We start from the raw sequence: 21,099 nt of genomic DNA on the forward strand, positions 1-21,099 counted from the left end.
ATTTACCCTAAAAGAGCACAAGTTAGTGTGCCTCTGCAGAAAGTAACTTGCAAATGCTAGTAATCATAGCTGTCTTTCACGGAGTGTTTTCTTTCATATGGGGCCCTAAGGGCTTCATAGCTATTGTCTTATTTATTGTCGCAACATCCTTAATAGGTGAGTAATGTTAGGCCCATATCAGATGAACAAAGGAAAGCTCAGAGAGGTTGAGTAAAATGCTTAGGGTCACCCAGCCAGTCGGCAGTGGATCTGAGATTTGAGTACATGGGCAAACCTTTGAGCTTCCCTTCCCTGTTACACTCCCTCTCTGTGCATTTCCCCCTTCTCATCAGAGTCCAGTTTTCTTCCTTGAATGTCTTTTTAGCTAATGTGAACCCGAATAGCCTTACAGAATTGGCAAAAGTACATGTCCTATTTTCTCTGTGTATTTGGGTGAGTGGAAATTTCCTATATGGTCCAGTTATGTGGCTTTCCTTGTACCATGCACACACAAAGGTCATGGGATGATAGTAAAACACAGTATTTCTGGGACTCCTGGGTGGCTCAGTCAGTTAAGCGTCCGACTTCGTCTCAGGTCATGATCTCGCGGTCCGTGGGTTCGAGCCCCGCGTCCGGCTCTGTGCTGACCGCTCAGAGCCTGGAGCCTGTTTCAGATTCTGTGTCTCCCTCTTTCTCTGACCCTCCCCTGTTCATGCTCTCTCTCTCTTTGTCTCAAAAATAAATAAATGTTAAAAAAAAATTAAAAACAAAAAACACAGTATTTCTTCTTACCCACTCTTCCTCCAATCCACTTGGCGGCCACTAGTTCCATGCTCCTCATTAGCCATCTCTGGGGCAATAGTGTTACCCTTTCCATTTCACAGTTCAGGTAACAGGCATTTGGGGGACACCTTACATCGGGTCACCCAAAGGAGATCAGCCCTTCCTGGGGCTCACTGAAGAGGTTTGGTAAGTCGGGCTGGTTTCATTTTCACCATGGCTCAAATGAACATAATCCAGGGGTGGGGAAAAAGTTGGCGAACATTGCATAGTGACATTCAAATGCTAGTCCCTTATTATTATTTTTAAAACCAGCACACACTGTTTTTGCCTCTGGAGGTTTGCTTAGTTTAACTAGGTCAGAGTGCTCTGTATGTGTACAAGCACGAATATCCCAGAGGGCTCCCACAATTGCAAAGAATGGCAGAAGCTGCATTTCAATGACTTTGTCGAGAAACTCTTTTAATACCCATTTTTTCCTGTAGTTTTTACTGCATTTCATCCACTCTAGAATGCATTTACCCTTCACAATTTAACATGTCTGAAATTGGGATGCATCTTATGGAGACTTAGATTCAGTGAAATACAGCATTACTCTGAATAATCCCCAAATTGCCAACATTAAGTGTTCTCTACCTCCTATTTTTCATCGAATACACATTTTTTTGGTTTTTGTTTTTGTTTTGTTTTTGTTTCTTAGGGTAGAGAATGAATATTTTCCTGTTAATGAGCAAATCAATAAGAACTTTGTATCTCTTGGGGCACCTGGGTGACTCAGTCGGTTGAGTATATTGGCTCAGGTCATACGTCATCCTGCAGTTTGTGGGTTCGAGCCCCGCGTCGGGCTCTGTGCTGACAGCTCAGAAACTGGAGCCTGCTTCTGATTCTGTGTCTCCCTCTGTCTCTGCCCCTCCCCTACTGACGCTCTGTCTCCTTCTCTCTTAAAAATAAATAAACATTTAAAAAATTTAAAAAAATAAAAAGAGAACTTTGTATTTCCCAAAGAGAAAGATTATGATTCTAACCCTGAAAGAAAAGCTAACTGTTTTGAGATTAGTAGCCCTGGGACTTCATATGCAGTGGTGTTGGCCCTCAGGACAGCCCAAGGGAGCTCATGGAACAGCCTCCCGGTCAGCCAGTCCTTAAATTAGACGCTCCAGGGTCTCCTCCAGCAATCCAACATCCTAGGATTTGCAACTAATACTTCTTGCTGGGCCCCAGAATGATTTGTCAGCATCCATTTATCTGTCAATGAATCCAAACTCACATTCATGTTAAATGTGTGGGAAAATAGAGTCGGTGTCACAGAATGAGCAGGATTCCTCAAGCACATGGATGTGGCTTATATGGGCTTTATGATTTGTAGAACCTCCACCTTATCGGGCCCCATGAGTGATAGTACACTAATCCTGAAATCAGGAGGATACAGGTAAATTGGTTAACAAACATTTTCTGAGCACCTACTATGTGCCATGCTCTGTGCTAGGTATTGGGTAATTAGGAGATTAAGACAGAAAGATTAGATTTCTGCTCCCAGGAAGCTGGTCTAGTAGTAAAACATTAAATGAAAAAAGAGGAATGAGTGAGTTGAAGGACTGTTAAGTTCAGGGAGGACCTAACTTACTTGTCAGTAGGAGGTGTGGCCATCAGGGAAGGTTTCTTGGGATCTAAGTGGTGTTGTAACTGAGTCCCAAAGAAGAAAGAATGGTTTGTTTGGCGGAGGAAGCTTGGGGGCAGGTGGTAGTGACTATACCAAATGAGGAACGATGTTTGTGAGGGTCTCAACACAGGGGAGTGTCGGGTTCAAGGAGTAAGCATGACCTGATGGGGCAAGAGGCAGAGGGAGAGTGGTTTCAGATGACTAGGTGTCTGTTGTAAAATAAGGACTTAGTTCAATTTCTGGAAGGATCTTTAAAACCCCTTAGAGATTGCTTTCAAACTGATCAGGTTTTTTGTTTTTGTGGTTCAGACATAAATCCTTCCTTCTCTATCAGCATTATTTCCTAGAGCTGGATCCCAAGTCCTGTTTTCTTGCCAGTCCTTTGAATTCTCTCCAAATCTATGTTCTTAATTTCCCTCACCACCTTCCCACAGGAAGGTGATCAGCTTTTAGTAAGAGTTTGTTTTTCTCAACGAACGTGTCTACTTCTCTTTTTCTCTGCTTCCTTGGTGGCGTCAGGAAGGGTGATCATTGGCATTCTGTGTGATCCCCCCCGCCCAAAGGCCAGATTAAAAAAAAAAGAGAGAGAGAGAGAGAGAGAGAGAGAGTTTAAATAGAGCAGACAGAAGCCAGCTACTTGACCCTACTTCCACTTTTGGACGATTGTGAGATTCTCAGGTTTCAAATCATAGTGCTCCATGTTGACATTTTCTATCAAGAGTACTGCTGAGCTGAGGTACTTTGACCAGTAACTAAATGGCAGATTCAGGAACTCATACATGTATATGTATACACACACACACACACACACAGAATCCTAATTCCACTGAATCGGCCATATCAAATTTGCCCATTTCTTAATCAGGGTGAGTTTGAGGTCGTCATTTTTTGAGAGGTCCGCTTAGCATAGGGGGTGACTAGAGCTAGACAGATCTTTTTAATAGGCTTATAATCTTTTTTGGAGATTTTTTTGTTTGTTTTTTACCTCTGTCTGAGATAAAACGGGCCTCTTTTCTCCATACAGAAGGAAAGAGAACCACTGGCCATGATATGAAGAAATTTGGACTTTTAGTATGAACTTTTGCTGACCTCTTTGGCCAAACCTCTTAAAAAGTTAATGTCTAGATCATTACCTGATTTTTCTCAAGCCACAGGAAGTTTGTGCTTCCCCCTCAAGATACAGGCACCAGAAGTTAGGCGACAGAGATCCCCAGGAAAGGCAAAGAGGAAAAAATTATGGAGTTCCTGATGGAAATGTTATTATTTTTTAAATTTTAAAAAATGTTGAGAGAAAAGGCGGGGAGGGAGGGTGGACAGAGGATCCGAAGTAGGCTCCACGCTGACAGCAGTGGGCCCGATGCAGGGCTCGAATTCACAAACCGTGAGATCATGACCTGAGCCAAAGTTGGATGCTTAACCGACTGAGCCACCCAGGCACCCCTCCTGATGGAAACTTAAAAAAAGTAGTAAGACATTTTGAGTGCTGACCCTTTCCTGAACATCTTGGCCTAGATTCCCCTTCCAAGTAAGTTGATAAATTAAGAAGTGTTTGGGGCGACTGGGTGGCTCAGTCAGTTAAACATGTGGCTCTTGATTTTGGCTCAGGTCATGAGATGGAGCCCTGAGTGGGCCTTCTGGGCGTTGGAGCTTGCTTAAGCTTCTCTCTCTCTTCTTTTCCTCTGCCCCTCCCTCATGCACTTTCCCTCTCTCTTTCTCTCTCTCAAGAAAAGTGGGTATTGTTTAACCTACAACTTGAAAATTGCAAGTTGCTTTTGAAAAGGAGGAAGAGGTAGGCATCATCAGACAGTGTTTTCTATAGTAACATGTTGTTCATGTTTCTGAATTATACCTCTCATTTAGATTACAGATTTCCTAGAAACTACTGTTCCAAAGTCCCTGAAAATGACCAGAAGGTGTACCTTTTGGAAAATGATCTTCCCATCTCCACCCCCCCACCTCCATCCCCAAAAGACAGGCTATAACTCAAATAGAACATAGGTAAGCTTCTAACTGTTGCACAACTCATGTGATCCATAGGAAGGAAACTTGCTGAAGAACATATATACACAAAGGTCCCACAAGTGAGTTGAAAGAGATTCTCTTTTATCTAGTCAGCTACTGATAGGGACCTGTCACACAATGACCCCGTGCAGCTCAAGGCAATCCTTAACACACAACTTTTCTGCTTCCTCAACTGAAAATGAAGGGATGTTTTCCTATAAGATACTGCTTCATACTATTTGCTTTGTGCCGTATGACTTACTACTACACGGGGTTGGCGGGGGGAGGGGGGCGGGGGGAAAGACCTGTAATTTAATTTGCTTCTGATTAATAAACCCGCAAAGGACACCCATAAGAAAGATACCGGGGCAGGTTCATGAGGGATACAAAACATGATCAGATGTGATCCTTGGTCCAGAAGAGTTTAAGAATGAAAGTTTAGGGGCGCTGGCTGGCTCGCTCAGTAGAGCATGCAACTCTTGGTCTCATGGTCATGAGTTCAAGCCCCGTTTGGGTGTAGAGCTTCCTGAAGAAAAAAAATGAAAGTGTAAACATTTAGTGAAGAAGAAATATTAACAATAAAACAAGGGTGAATTAGAACAAGCAACATCATAACTCAAATGTTTAATGGTGTTTTTGAAAACGCAGTAGAAATTTAGTGATTCTCTTTTCTCACCTATATCCAGATTTACCAGAGTAAACTCACCACCTTCTTGTCTGGACCTCTTACTTTCTTTTCCTTTTGTTTGATCTGACCCAGTTCAGCGTTAGTGCTAGTTCAGGTATGAGGCCCACTGGTGTTGAGAACTTAGGCAAAAGTAGCCCTGAAGTCCTATAGTTTATAATGATCAGTATGTAGTTACCGTGATCGTAGAAGCTGAAGACCTTTCTGAGACTTGGTGTCAGAGTTAATTGGGCCCAACTCATGCTTAGTCTGTTGTGGATACAGTCAGTCAGGGACTTCATAACAAGGCATTCCTGTAAGCAAGATGATACTGAGTTCTGTTTTCTGGACCCAAATGAACATATGTTTGGAAAAACTGGTTTTCAAAGGGAAAACTGGTTTCCACAGGGAGTGTGTGGTTAATCCCAAACTGGAAGATTTGCCCTTTTCAAATGATTTCATTCATACAGGCCAAGGTTTCATAGAGCCAGTGCTCCTTTAGCAACCTGCTCCTAGAAAACTTGCTGTTTGCAAAACAAAGTGACCTGTTTTCAAAACCGAAAAGATAGAAAGGGGATGTGGGCTGTGACTCAACCAATAACATACAGCAGACAAGCGGGTATCTGTCTACAAAAGGAGGACTGTCTTCCTAAAGGGAAGAGGTTCGTTCCCACCATCGACAAGGAAAAAGAAAGCTGTGGACTTCAACCAGATGTGTGTGTCTTTTGGCAGAATAACAGATCAATGGTGGCAATTACGCTTTGTAGGAGGGTATTTGGTGCTCTGGAAAGCAGAGAGAATGAATACTCCAAGGTTGTGAGGCTGGCATCTGTGGCTAATGACAGCATCGAACCCTTAGGCAAATTTTATGGGTGACACTCAAATGTCAGCGCTGAGTTTCCAAGAACAAGTTCTTCAAACCAGTCATTAGACACGCATCACAGGTCTGTGGAGTTGGAGGCTCGTGAGAGGCTGCACATTGACTCAAACAGGTTTTACCCAGGTGTGTCAACAGTTCCTATAGCAAGGACGGGGGGATCCTCCTATAGAGGGAAGATCTTCCTATAGAAGATCAGACGTTCACTTCAGCTGCACTCGTGGGTGTCTGTGGTACCAAAAAAATAACAGTAATGGAACAACTACATTTCTTGCATCAGGAATGGCAAAATTTCGGGGCGCCCTGTGTGGCTCAGTTGGTTAAGCATCCAACTCTTGATTTCAGCTCTGATCCACAATCTCACGGTTTGTGGGTGCGAGCCCCATGTCAGGGCTCTGTTCTGATGGTGTGGAGCCTGCTTGGGATTCTCCCTCTTTCCCTCTCTCTCTGCCTATACTCTTCTCTGAAAATAAAATAAATAAACTTAAAAAAAGTTAAAAAAAAAAAAAAGAGACTGGCAAAATTTCTGTGTCTGCAAAATAAATGAGGTTCTTTGAAACTAAGATCAAGATCAGCAAAATACAAGGGACATCTCAAGCAAAGTCAGGCTGGCATGAAAGGGGGCTTAACACAGACCAAGTCTTTAAAGCTAGGTATGTCGGTACCTACTGATCTTTGTTCATTTCCATTTGTGCAGTTACCAAGTGATTCTTTAAAAAAAATTTTTTTTTAATATTCATTTTTGAGACAGAGAGAGACAGAGCATAAGTGGGGGATGGGCAGAGAGAGGGAGACACAGAATCTGAAGCAGGCTCCAGGCTCTGAGCTGTCAGCACAGAGCCCGAACCAGGGCTTGAACTCGCGAACCACGAGATCATGACCTGAGCCGAAGTTGGACGCTTAACTGACTGAGCCACCCAGGTGCCCCCAAGTGATTCTTAAGATCATAAGAAAGACATTGTAGTTAGAAAGAACCCTAGAGGTGATGATGAAAATAATGACAATTAACATTTATCGAGTGCTTACGTGTGCTCCACACACCAAAGAAGTCTTTTACTTACATTGTCTGTTGCTTGTATGGCCTCATTTAATTGACAAAAATACCGTCAAGAACGTGTCGGGATTCCTATTTGACAAACTGAGGTTTGAGGGAGAATATGCAACTTGCAGAGGATCACACGGTTAAGCATACGGCAGAGCTCGCACGCACACCCAGGTGGTCTAGTAGCTCATCGGAGGGCTGAGGGATCGGCAGAAAAAGGCATGCTCATTGGCCAGAGGTCATTGAGCAGCCAGAGTCCCCGGGACTTCTCTGACACATGCTGAAGTGAAAATGACAAAGGGATGTATTCAGAATGACAGATTGTATACTCTGAAACAGAAACTGTGTAGAGTTTACTATGCAAATTATGGCCACTCTGATGGCCTCCATGTCCCCCCTCATTAAGGAACTGGCTGTAATTCTTCACCAGGGTTAAGAGCACAGTCGGTCAGATCTGGATTCCAGACTGTTCCTGTGTGCCCCTTGAACTGTTGTTTTTTTTTTTGTTTTTTTTTTTTTGCTCTGAGACATCTGCATGTCCTTCATTTCAGTCGTTTTGAGAACTCAGAAAAAACAAAACAAAACCCAGACACCAGTGCACGGGTCCCGTTCACCAAGACTCTGATTCAGTTGCTCTGAGGAAGAGCCCAGCCACCAGTACTTTTTTGGAAAAATTTGCAGTTGATTCTCATGTATGTCCTGTGTGGTCAGGCTCTCGTTTAGGCTTTGCTTCTTAACCTGGCAAGTGGTGGTATATTACTTTTTCCAGAGAAAATCATTTGTGCTCTCTAGCAGCTGTTTTTGTTTTTATTTTTCCTGTGGTCTGTGAAGATGGATGGGGCCTTAAAATCCTTTGGTTCCTGGCAAGACAGATGTCGGTGCTTGGGGCAGTCCTACCTGCGAATTGATCCCCTGTCTGTAACACCCCTACGTGTCTTGTGAACCACACCTGTACATCCTCCCTGCAACACTGCTCAGAATATATGTTTAATAACATTACACCTAAAATCTTATAGATTGCAGCAGGCTGCCTGCTGTTGGTACAGTTGAAAGAGCAAAGGAGCATTTTTGTCTTAGGACAACTCCCACCATCTGTATGTGATAGCCACTTAAAATACACCCAAACAAACATATATATATTTTAGTTCCATTTTATATCTGGGCGAGGTTCTCAAAAATCTCATCTGACCCTTAATGAGATACGAATAGGAGTGGACTAAGAGGTTGATTTGACCAGTACCTTGATTCTAAAGTGAGGAAATCAAGTCTAGGGTTTGAGAGAGAGGAGGCACATTGAAATAGCCAGGCCTAGAACTCAGGTCCCTTGATGCTAATGGTCTGTCCTCGGCATCATGCTGCCTCACTTAAAACTTCCTTCTGTAGGGGCATCTGGGTGGCTCAATTGGTTGGGCTTCCAACTTTGGCTCGGGTCATGATCTCGTGGTCCCTGACTTTGAGCCCCACATCGGGCTCTGTGCTTACAGCTCTGTGGAGTCTGCTTTGGATTTTGTGTCTCCCTCTTTCTTCTGCCTTCTCTCTCTCTCTCTCTCTCTCTCTCTCTCTGTCTCTCTGTCTCTCAAAAATAAACATTAAAACAAAATTAAAAAGAAAACCTTTCTTCTGTAGCCTTTCCTCTTCACTCATACTACTACCTTCCTAGTACTAGTCATAACCAGACACTGCATAACTAGTTATGCAATAATTATTGCAATGGCCATGGAAGGATCAAAACCAAGTATTTCCTAAAGGAAAACCAAAACCATTAGAGAGATAGCCTTCTCACTAGTCTCTGAATGTATATATCCAGTATGCAACCTATTCTCTGGCTTGCTGTCAGATTTGCCTTCCTAAAACATGTTTTTCTCCCGTCATTATTATTCTGCTTAAACCATTAGGTGCTCCTGTTATTCTTGAGAAAGTCCAAACTCCCGGAATCCAAAGGTCTTCTCGTCTAGCCCCACCCTCTCCCTGTCCCCTTATCTCCCACCACACCCAACACAGTCCTTTCTTCTTGCTGGGCCAGCAGCCTCCCTGTCCTAGAACCAGGAGAGCTCTGTCCAGTTCCTCTAGTCTTGCTGTTGTCTGTGGAGCTCACACTCTGTGTCCTTTCCTCTTTACGTGTCCCAGTGCTATCTTTCTAGACTCAGCCCAAGTACTTCCTCCTCCAGCTCACCTTTGTCACCCTATCTGTATCAGGAGTGACAAATAGGTTTTATTATACATTACCAGGTGCAGGCAGTTGAAGATATGTTGCATGGAGAATGTGGGGGGCCATCTGTACTCAGAGGGAAAGAGCTCTATGATCAGTCATGGTTCTTGTCCTAGACACAAGAGGGAAAAGTGACAGGATGTATGTTACAGGTTTTCCATCCAGACCTAGAACCTTTCTTTTAGACCTGTGATGTCCAGTTGAGTGGCCCCTAGCCACACGTGGCTGTTTAAATTTTAGGTTAATTAAAATTAAGTACAGTTAAAAGTTCAGTTTCTTAGTCCTATTACCTACATTTCAGGTGCTCAATAGCCACATGTGACTACTGGCTATCATACTGAGCAGCAAATGTTTTACCCATATAGTTATATAACAGTGTAAGACAGAATATTATTTGTTTCATGTGTGTACTTTGTTTTCTCAATGATATTGAAAGCCTTTTATGGGCAGGAATCCTCTCGTCTACTTCTTTTGTATTTCTAGAGCACGTAGCTAGTGCTGGGCACATTGGAAATACATTGTAAGTATTGGTTGACTTGAATTTTTAGTACTGATTTGGCAATGTGCTGAGTAGAGTAGTGAAAAGAGAACTAATTTGGAAATCAGGAAAGTTTCTGGCCCCAGTTCTTCTGCCAATTAGTATGTGACTTGGAATATCTCATTTAATGTGGAAGTAGGTCATAGTTTCCTCAAGTATAAACAGTTAAAGACTAGGCTATCCCGGAGAATGTTCCAGGCTTGCAATTTTATAATACATATGGTGTGTTCACTTTTAAACAGAATGTATGTATATATGTACACACACACACACACACACACACACTAAGAATGAAAACTTTTAAAATATTCTAGCTTATTTTAAAACTTGTTTATCTCATTTTGGAAATATAGAAGACTAGCATTTCAGGGTTTAATTCCCTGCCAGATCTACAGCTGAATTCTTTGAAGAGAATTACAGCAAAGGCGAGATGACCCCACAAGTAGAGAATGTCAGACATGGGCAAGTGCGACGGAGAATAAGATAGCCTTTGTCAGCAAGATGTCAGACAGACATCTACATTTTGACATAACGTTTGACACTGTACTCGACCAAACTGTGTGCAGAAGTCACCAGTTGACCCCGCCTGCCCTTTGCCATTGCTCTAAGTGAGGAACCAGCAAACTGTGGCCCAGTCCACCGTCCGATTTTATGTTTTGTATGTAACTAAGAATGGTTTTTACATTTTAAGGGTGAGAGAGAGAGAAACAAACATAATAAAAGAAAACTGTATGACCTGCAGAGCCTAAAATATTTACTATCTGGCCACACTCATGGACCAGTGACCTTCACACACAGATCCAACCACTTTTCAAAGCCTGTGTCTCAAACAAAATGGGAAAAAACTTCCATGTTCTCTGTGCTTTAGAGAACCCTGAAGAGGAGGAAAGGCAGCCAGGCTGCTGGAGAGTAGGCAGACCCCTCAGCTCTGTCCCCTTTTGTGTCTGAAGCAGGCAGGACACTGTCCTGAAGGTGGAAAGCCAGTCTTCGGAGGCAGTCTTCCAGTCCTGAGTTTGGAAGTTTGATGAGTCACGGTTTCTGGCTGTGTCCTCCTTGACAGTCAGCATTCACAAGAATGAATTCTGAAGACACCTTAAAGGGGAAAGCTTTGAGAATCTACCTCCTAAGCTTATCTAGGAGAGAGCCCAGGCTTGCCTCTCCTGCCCGGCTCCTTTCAGCGCTGGGGTGGGGGTGGAGATCTAGATGGAGTGAGCAGGTAAAGGGACTGAACTGGGGAGGCAGATCTTGCCAGCAGGGCTTTGGGCAGGGTTGGGCCAGTGTCTGAATTCAGACAGCAGCCTTGGCAGGTGGGCCTGAGGCGAACTGCAAAGTGGACAGCTTTAAAAGTAAAATAATGACCTTTAATGACCTCTTTCCTTTGGATACCCCACGGCCAGATGTTGGGGCCTTTGGTTTCCCAAAACCTTTCCACCTAGGCCTGTTCTCTAGGCTTTCACTAAGTCTTGGTTTCTAAAATGCGCCTCTTCTTAATTATCTAACATTGCATTGGGGGCGTTTTTTCATTTCTGATCTACCCAATTTTTCTCCTCCCCTGTCCCATTCTCTCCTCTAGGCTTATTTTCAGAGCTCTATCACCCTTGGCTTCTGTATACACAACGGCCCCTAGAATAATCCAGTGAGCTTCACATCTAATAAAAATCCAAATTTACAAAACAAAATTTGCAAAACAAAAAAGATCTGAAACGTAAACCTTCCCTTTGTTAAAGAAATTTCCCCCATATGAAAGACTGGTATTTCTCTCCCTCTCTTATGTTTACCACTTTCTCCATTACTATGTCATAGCTATTGGTGATTAGGGGAAGGCCCCTAGTTGGCCGCAGGCAAATTCAATTTTGTATTTACAGATCCTGTGGCACAGTTAGCATATACTCTTGCCCCCATGCTGGATCATAAGAAAATTTACTTTCCAGTTTGTTTACTGTCGAGCCTGAGCTCATTAAATATATCCAGTGGCCTGGGTCATGATCGTACAAAAAACAGGACCTTGGCTTACTTACAACAATGGTTGCATTTGCTTCAGTTAATACAGGTTCATTTGGAGAAATTCCCAATTTATTCTCAAGGATGATTCTAGCTCCGCACCAATCTCCCAGTGGCTTCCAATTATGGAGTGATGAGCAGTGCCTATGCGCTGCTGCCCTATTCTAGAATTCCCAGCTCCTACAATGCTGCTGTCATGCCCAAGGGGAGCAACCATTAGGAAAGTTGGCTCTGTGTCAAAGTGCTGATGGCCAATTCTGGATAGAACTCCTGACTTGCAGCCTTGGGTTTCACCATTGCTGTGATAGAACACACAGCTGTGTGTGTGTGTGTGTGTGTGTGTGTGTGTGTGTGTGTGTGTAAGGGAGAGAGAGAGAAGATAAGTATCAGAAATAAAATTGCAAATATGTAGAAAAACCATCATTTTTGGGAATCTCTCATTTAGAGTTCACTGTAAGCCCAATAGTTACAAGCTGAGTGGGTGGGTTCCAGTCTTACCTTCCACCAGTAATTAGGTTCACTTGACTTCTTTGGGTTTCTGTTTCCTCACTGTAAACTAGGGATTGTAAGAGTACATGCCACATAAGATCTGGGGGAAACAGAAGAGATAGTGTATGTCAAGAGGTTACCACTGGATCGTGTATACAGTGGGTGCCTAATATTGGTATTAATGTTTTAGCACAGATGTGAAGGGCATGGTCTGGTGCAGTGTTTCTCAAACTTCTGGGGCTCAGTACGTCTTAATAGGCAAAGAACACTTTAAAATGCTCAATTAACTTCAAATAAACACCAGGTAAGCAATAAGTGATTTTTAAATTATAAGTATGTCCCAAATATTTCATGGATACTTTTACGAAATTACCATCTGTTACTTACCTGAAACTCAAACTTAAGCGGGCACCCTGCATTTTTTGTTTGCTAAATCTGGTGGACCTACCTTTGCATTCTTAAAAATTATTGGGGAACCCCAAGTGCTCTTCTTTTGTGGGTTGTACCTGTTGCTGTTGACCACACTAGAAATTCAAACTGAGAAATTAAAAATATGTATTTAATTCCTTCGAAGATAACAATAGTCAACTCTTATGTTAAAAACACCAATAACACTTTCATGGGAAAAAACTGTTATTTCCAAAAACAAGTAAATGGTGAGAAAAGTACATTGTATGTACTTTTGCAGACATCTTTCATGACTGGCTTGACAGAAATGAGCTATATTCTTTTTTTTTTTTTGTCTCCCAAAATATTATGGTTTTCTTTTTTTAATTTTTTTTTAAAATTTACATCCAAATAAGTTAGCAGATAGTGCAACAATGATTTCAAGAGTAGATTCCTTAGTGCCCCTTACCATTTAGCCCATCCCCCCTCCCTCACCCCCTTCAGTAACCCTCTGTTTGTTCTCCATATTTATGAGTCTCTTCTGTTTTGTCCCCCTCCCTGTTTTTATATTATTTTTGTTTCCCTTCCCTTATGTTCATCTGTTTTGTCTCTTAAAGTCCTCATATATGAGTGAAGTCATATGATATTTGTCTTTCTCTAATTTCACTTAGCATAATTCCCTCTAGTTCCATCCACATAGTTGCAAATGGCAAGATTTCATTCTTTTTGATTGCCAAGTAATACTCCATTGTATATATATACCACATCTTCTTTATCTGTTCATCCATCGATGGACATTTGGGCTCTTTCCATACTTGGGCTATTGTCGATAGGGCTGCTATAAACATGGGGGTGCATGTGGCCCTTCAAAACAGCACACCTGTATCCTGTGGATAAATGCCTAGTAGTGCAATTGCTGGGTTGTAGGGTAGCTCTATTTTTAGTTTTTTGAGGAACCTCCATCCTGTTTTTCCAGAGTGGGTGCACCAGTTTACATTCACACCAGCAGTGCAAAAGAGATCCTCTTTCTCTGCATCCTCACCAACATCTATTGTTGCCTGAGTTGTTAATGTGAGCCATTCTGACAGGTGTGAGGTGGTATCTCATTGTGGTTTTGATTTGTATTTCCCTGATGATGAGTGATGTTGGACATTTTTTTCATGTGTTGGTTGACCATCTGGATAGAAATGAGCTATATTCTGCCCTCATTCTGTTGATATATGTTATTTTTATAAAATTATATAAAGAAAATTCAGCCTCATAAAGATATGTAGCTAGAAAAAGGAAGAGTATTTTTGTAGCCTTTTTCAGATCATCATAAACATTCTTCTTTGATACTAAATACAAACTCTTAAGAGATGGTTTCTTACGGGCACCTGGGTGGCTCAGTGTCTGACTTCTTAGTTTCAGTTCAGGTTGTGATCTCACGGTTCGTGTGTTCGAACTCTGAATCAGGCTCTGCGCTGACAGTGAGGAGCCTGCTTGGGATTCTCTCTCTCCCTTTCTCTCTGCCTCTTCCCAGCTTGTACTCTCTCTCTCAAAATAAATAAATATACCTAAAAAAAAAAAAAGATTTCTTAAAACAGATGGTTTCTTAAAAGTTAGTTGCAGGGGTGCCTGGGTGGCTCAGTCAGTTGAGTGGCCGACTTCGGCTCAGGTCATGATCTCGCGGTCTGTGAGTTCGAGCCCCGCGTCGGGCTCTGTGCTGACAGCTCGGAGCCTGGAGTCTGTTTCGGATTCTGTGTCTCCCTCTCTCTGACCCTCCCCCCGTTCATGCTCTGTCTCTCTCCGTCTCAAAAATAAATAAACGTTAAAAAAAAAAAATTAAAAAAAAAAAAGTTAGTTGCAGTATGGAATCAGAAACAGTATCAATGAACTTTTCATACTCTATAACATTAAAATCCACTGGTTTATCTTGTACTTTGAATGGCTCTTTTACCCACGCATGATTCTGTAATATTATGAATTGGTCATTTGGAAAATACTGGTGTACTGAGTGGTGAAGATCTTCTAAATATGGACACATTTCATTATATGGCATTAAAAAAATCACATTTGTTAATATAGCAAATAATCTCATCAGAGAAACCTTTCATTATTGGCAAGCGGTCAAGTGCATAGTGGCAAGTGCGCTTCTGCAAAATTTGAACTTTTGGCTTGAAAGCTTGAAGTTGGAAACAAACGCTATCAGTTATGTTCTTTGACGTGACAAGCCCACTTCATTCATTTTCCAGTAAAAGTGTGCCAAATGTACACGTGGGAACACCCATGGTTTTATCTATCGGTCAACCATGGTTTTATCTATCGGTCATTCGTTTGGGTAAAAATGGTGTTCTATACGACAAAAGTAGCCATCATTCACTCTGTACCCCACAAAAGTGATTTTCCTTGAGACTATCATCATAGTTGGTATACAGCAAGAGAGCCATGTGCGTATTTCCCATCTCCTCACACAGAATATTACAAAGATGTACACTCGAGAGCCAAGATATAGTAAAATTAATCTTTTCCTGCATCATCAGGTACATTCTTGAGGATAGTGGGCTTTAAAAACAAACTTTTGAGTGCCCAGCGGTGAAAAATGTTGTGATTACTAGTACACTTTGTTGTCTCTGCCTGATTTTGTGCTGCCTTACCCGCCTTTGCTTTTACACCGTTAGTGCAAATGTTAACTCAGTGAAAGAGGCACAAATATTAAAATTATTATGAAAATAGTTATGGCCTTACAGACTTCTGCAAGAGCCTTAGGGTTCTTCGGGGTGTTCAGAGACCTCAATTTGAGAACTGCTGGTCTAGTGGTTGATGTCCTAGTGAAAGACAGTGTTGGACAGAGAAGACTCCTCATGTGTTCTCCTCACCTGTTCCAACCTCTCCTTCCTTGGGCAACTTGGGAAAACACCCAGGGCCGTTGTGACACCTTCCTTGGGTGTCTGAGGTTAAGCTGGAGTGGGGGGTGAACAGTTGCTGAGGCCACACTTGCAAGGGTCTTTGAAGTCCCCTTCCAGAGAACTGAAGAGGCTTGAGTGATTCAGGGGAGTGCCAGGTCTTTGGCAGAGTCTGAGCAACTTAGCAGCTCCAAATAAAATCTCCACCTTCTGCTGATTCTTCCTCTCCTATAACCTAGTATCCAAGGGAACTCAAAATCCCTTCCAGAATCTGGAACCATCCTGCAGAACAAATATATGCTAGACTCAAGGATATATATCCAAGCTGGAAGGGAGCCTCTAGAACTGACAGATGCTTTGCAAGCAGCCCAGGGCAAGAGAGTAGCACTTGCCAGAGTTAGATTATTCTGCCCTATTGGAACTTTGCAGTTAAAAATTTCAGGGGTGGGGTGCCTGGTGGCTCAGTCGGTTAAGTGTCCAACTCTTGGTTTTGGCTCAGGTCATGATTTCACTGTTCGTGAGTTCGAGCCCCACGTTGGGCTTTGCACTGACAGCTGCGGAGCCTGCTTGGGATTCTCTGTCTCCCTCTCTCTCTGCCCCTTCCTCACTGTATCTCTCTCTTTCAAAAATAAATAAATAAACTTTATTATTTTTTTATTAAAAAAACCCCACAAAACTTCAGGGGTATACCTGCACACTGACATAAAAAAAACAGAGCAAAAACTCAACTTAGAAGTGTATGGCTGGAGGAGCACCTGGGTGGCTCAGTTGGTTAAGCGTCCGACCTCGGCTCAGGTCATGATCTCATGGTCTGTGAGTTTGAGCCCCACGTCGGGCTCTGTGCTGACAGCTCAGAGCCTGGAGCCTGCTTTGGATTCTGTGTCTTCCTCTGTCTCTGCTTCTCCCCTGCTCATGCTCTGTCTCTCTCTGTTTCAAAAATAAATAAAAACATAAAAAAAATTTTTTTTAAATAAAAAAAAAAGTGTATGGCTGGAAATGGGGAAATCTTATTATAAGCATTTATTTTGTACAGAAGACATGGTTCTTTCTCAGGGACACAGAGTTTTAGTCTCTGAGCACCATGAAATATAATATTTGAATATAATAGCACACACACCAAGTGCTATCTATATAGAACAGGGAATTTTAACACAGCCTGCCGTGTTTAAAATCAAATATCAAATTTGCAGCCACAGAAGACATGACTATAAACGGCTTCCTTAAGTGGGGCAATCCATACTGTCTATTTGGTTTTGTGGTCAAACGAGGGCCCCTATATTCGAGTTTGCCAATAGATTTCCAAGTGAACAGGACAGATTGTCTTTGGGATAAGAAGCAAAGGTGGCCGGAGGAGGGTGGAGAGGACAAGGAAAAGGCGTAGAGTAGAAAAACAGGGTCAAACAGGTTCTGAGCAGAACACAGAGTGGCAGAAAACACCCGCAGGTGGCTCTTGATTGGGGCAACAGGCACGTCCCTGGAGTGAGCAGGCTGCAGTGTGCTTGTGTCACATGAGGACAGCTCAGGCAAAGGGCAAGGATGGAGACCTCTGATTTTCACTTCTGTCCTTATCAGTTGCCTGCCCATGGGCAGTCTCTCTGAGTCTGTCTCTTCCTGTGCGATTACATTAAATGAGGTAACATGTATCAAGTACTGGGTAATTGCAGACATTTAGTAAATGATGCTTGTTTCATGGCACAATTTGATGGTTAGCTTATTTGCTACCTTGTCTTTATAACCCATTTTTCTTATCCTTATTTGAATATATATATATATATATATATATATATATATATACACACACACACACACACACACACGTATTATTTATATATATAACTGCAAAGCAGCTACATCAAAACCCCAAACTCAGGCCTTTGCTTATACCTGAAGTTTACTCCATCAGGGCACTGCTTTAGATTCAGATACTATGTCCTCACATTTTTTTCATCAAAATTCCAGTATGTTCCTTAGTCCTAAGCCCTGGGCTCCATGCATGGGTGCAGAAGTGGGTACTCTGGTGGTCTAGAAAGCAGTTGACGTACACACAAAGAGTGGGGTGCCGGGTGACATGGGATACATGACCCAAGAGGGGCACTGATAAAGAAAGCCTCCTAGGAACTGGATAATTTTCCCCCAAACATACAGGTTTGTCATTTGGTAGAGATTTGCTCCTGTTGGGTTTGCCTAAAGAAAGGCACACAATGGGGCACCTGAGTGGTTCAGGTCATGATCTTGTTCAAGTTCAAGCCCTGCGTCAGGCTCTGTGCTGACAGCTCAGAGCCTGGAGCCTGCTTCGGATTCTGTGTCTCCCTCTCTCTCTGCCCCTCCCCACCCCCTTGTGCGCTCTCTCTCTCTCTCTCTCTTTCTCTCTCTCTCTCAAAAAGTAAATAAACATTAAAAAAAAAAAAAGGCACACAGGGATAGCGGTCGTCAAAAGTGAGTTATAGGGGTTGAGTGAGATAGATCCTAAAAACAGAATAAGAGGAAGACCAGCCAAGACAGAAGAAGGAAGGAGATGAGGAGATGAGCGATCCCAGGGGAGAATATGCCACAATTGGCAGGTAGAATTGACTAGAACATTGGGGCACTGAGGTACATTTTAGGCCCGGGCTGAGCTGAGGCAACCCTGGCCTGTCAGGAAAGCCGAGCTGCAGGACGCCATCTGCAATTGCCCTGAGACAGCTGAATCTCTGCGTCTCGGGCTCCCGTCAGTAGAATCTGGATGATAGACTAACATTCGACTTCCCTCCCTCCCCAAAGTGTTTGATATGACACATGAAATAATGGAAGAAATGGGATGAGGAGGATAATTACTCTCCGCCACATTTCCATCATCTCTCTCTCAGGGAGGCCAGGCAGAGAGGGAAGGAGGGAAGGAAGGGAAAAAGGAAAATGAGAAAGGAGAGAAGGAAAGGGAAAGTGAGGTTGTGTTCAAGGGCGGGTGGATTCATGAAGAGGAGAAATGTAAAATCAGAAGGACTCAGGCCGCTGGCTGGGAAGCCCCTCACGGTGCCCCTTGGGAGGCAGACACCCACCCTGCAATACAAAAGACAAAAGAGAAGTGAAGTCACTTGCCTTTAGTCACAGCACTAACCTGAGGCATCTGTAATAGGAGGAAATGGAAAATAAAATGGGACCTATAACTGTAACATAAGGGGACAAAACAATTTGCAACAACCCTTAAGATTTGGAAATCTTAAGTTTTGAAAATGTGCCATTTTCTAGGCTCTGAGATTGGGAGAGCTCTCAGTTCTTTGGGATATCTTTCCTGGTTCTAGACATTTTATTTTATAGATGAGACATTTTTATTTTATAGGCTCAAAGAGGTTAAATGATTTGCTCAAGGTCACACAGCTAGTGTGTGGAAAAGCCATGATCTCAGTCCTATGTTTGGTTTTCTTTCTACTCCACTAGACATCCTAAAGATATGAAATGCAGAATTTTGAGTATCCCTGGAGACTGGGGTAGGGGGTGGGGACAAGAGAATGGGTTTTCTTATTTGCCTAACCTGGCTGTGTGTGTGATTTCAGAGCGAAAGTCGATTCTTTATCTTCTCCTCTAGACGGCCTTGGGTTCCTTTTAGCGAGTAGGCTTGACACTTGCTAAATAATTCTACTTTCTCCTTTCTAAGATGTCCCACTCAGAGCTCCAAGAGCAGGTAGATGTGTGTTGCCCACATGGGCTCCAGACTCCAGCCATCTCCGTACGTGGTTTCTGTAAAACCAGGCAGCTGATCCCTGAGCACCTTCTCTTTATCGTGTTAACCCTGGTGGTACCAAGAGGCACCTGACATTCTGGGTATGCTAATAATTCAGTGCCAGCAAGTTTCTGTTATCCTCCAGTTGTAATTGTTAACTTGAATGGAATGCAAAACTTCTGGTTCAGAGCAGAGGTTGGCTTTTAACTGTGAGTTACTTGAGGGATATGGAAAACGGGGAGTACATTTTGTTGATTGTGCAAGAAGGGTTAGAGAGGCTTTTTTGAGTTGTATTTTCTCTAATAAATAGAGAGAGGTGGTAAATGTACAGTTGCTACTGTGTCTACAGACTCACTGGTGAACTCTACCCTTTATTAGCTCTTGCCTTGGACGCTTTTTCAGGTTAGCAAGCCAAGACTTGCTCGGAGATGAGAACAATGAGCGCAGTATCGTAATGCCGTTTTAACACACACACGTATACGCACACACAACTTGTAATGCTTCTAGTGTCAAGGTTTATTTCTGCAAGCCCTTCCTGCCGGCCTACCCCCACCCCTCACAGGTTTGGAATTTTTTTTTTCCCCCTTAAGGGGAAGTGTAGAAATAGAGCCTGCCTATTCATTTGCATCATTGTACATCACACGATATCTTTGCAACCATTATATTGTGTTCTCTCAATGGTGTTTGCTCTGAGGGTGGGACACAAGGCTGTTTAGTGTCTCGTAAAACATTTACCAAAAGCACTGAGCCATGGTTTTGAAGGGCATTCCGTTGCCAGAGTGTGGGAGGAGAGAGCAAGCAGAGGAAAGAGAGCTCCAGGTGTTTGGCAGGTACTTGTTTCATACTTTGTTATTTATAAATATCTAAATTTTCAGATTACATACAATTTGGTTTGCCTTTGGCTGAACGGGCGGGAACGGGGAGGGGAGGAAGGGGCAAAAATAATTTCTTTGCAAACTGTATCTCGGAGTCCCCGGATAATTGTAATCTTCACTTTCAGTCAAATGGTGTTTTCGGTTTTACTAGAGGGACTTAAATGTCATGGAGAGTGAGGTAAAATCTTCCTGTGCTTGAGGTTTTCCAGTGATCTGAATGAGATGTTAGTGAGCATTTGCTTTAGTAAAGAATTTGGAACCAGGTGTGGTGTTTCTAGGAGGCGACGTGTAACCTTGTGATTTGCACTTCGGTGTGCCCCGTGACTCATGCCATTAAAAGCTTTTGCTAAATGGTGGTTCTGGTTTCATGAAAATACTTTGAAGCTTTCTTTCCTCCTTACCTTTTCTGTTAAGTTTGGACAAGATAGCGAATTAAAGGTCAGCTTGAAAGACTGCTTCTTATCCTCAAATCTGTGTTTTTAGAACATTCTAGGAATGACTATATGCAGTTCATAGATTAGTTTTGGAGAACTAATGACTGAATACTTCTTGGAAACACTAAGTATTTATATTCTAGCTTTTTTTTGGTAAAAAAATATGAGTATATATGATAAAACTAGAGCCTTAACCAAATATTTACATTTGATCAATTTTTTTTTTTTTGGTAAAAAAAATACGAGTATATATGATAAAACTAGAGCCTTAGCCAAATGTTTACATTTGATCAAATTTAATAACAATTGCAGATACCTGGGAACATGTTAATAGTGGCTAAAACCCAAACAATAAATAGGAAAAATGTAGGAAAAGAATAGCTTCAAAAGATTTCTGTAATGCTCGAGTTCTCAGGGAAAGGAATCGCAGTGTAATGTATTCACTATAATAAACACGGGATCTTTGGCCTGTTTGTCCTTTTAGTGGGAGACGAAAGTATGAAGACAGTACTGAAGTTAAGAGGCTATTGATTTTGGAAAAACATGATTTGCCTCGTGACACTGATAGTAAGGAGCCAAGA

At 42.5% G+C, this 21,099-nt stretch overlaps 1 protein-coding gene across 6 annotated transcripts in view; it reads left to right on the forward strand.

Annotated features, from left to right (window-relative positions):
• The window catches only part of RBM47 (RNA binding motif protein 47), a 160,361-nt gene that overhangs the window by 67,642 nt on the left and 71,620 nt on the right, over positions 1-21,099 (forward strand). The window contains exon 1 of one of the 6 annotated variants that reach the window (XM_058722774.1): positions 19,010-20,039. The exons of 3 other annotated variants lie outside the window; for them this stretch is intronic. In XM_058722774.1, coding sequence (XP_058578757.1) covers positions 19,960-20,039 — 80 coding nt within the window. In that variant the 5' untranslated portion in view covers positions 19,010-19,959. Of the gene's footprint in view, positions 1-19,009; positions 20,040-21,099 lie in introns of those variants that run through there. 2 more of the 6 variants (XM_058722773.1, XM_058722775.1) reach the window with 2 other exon arrangements.

The sequence above is a fragment of the Neofelis nebulosa genome, chromosome 3 (assembly GCF_028018385.1).
Source record: "Neofelis nebulosa isolate mNeoNeb1 chromosome 3, mNeoNeb1.pri, whole genome shotgun sequence".
NCBI classification, from domain to species: domain Eukaryota; kingdom Metazoa; phylum Chordata; class Mammalia; order Carnivora; family Felidae; genus Neofelis; species Neofelis nebulosa.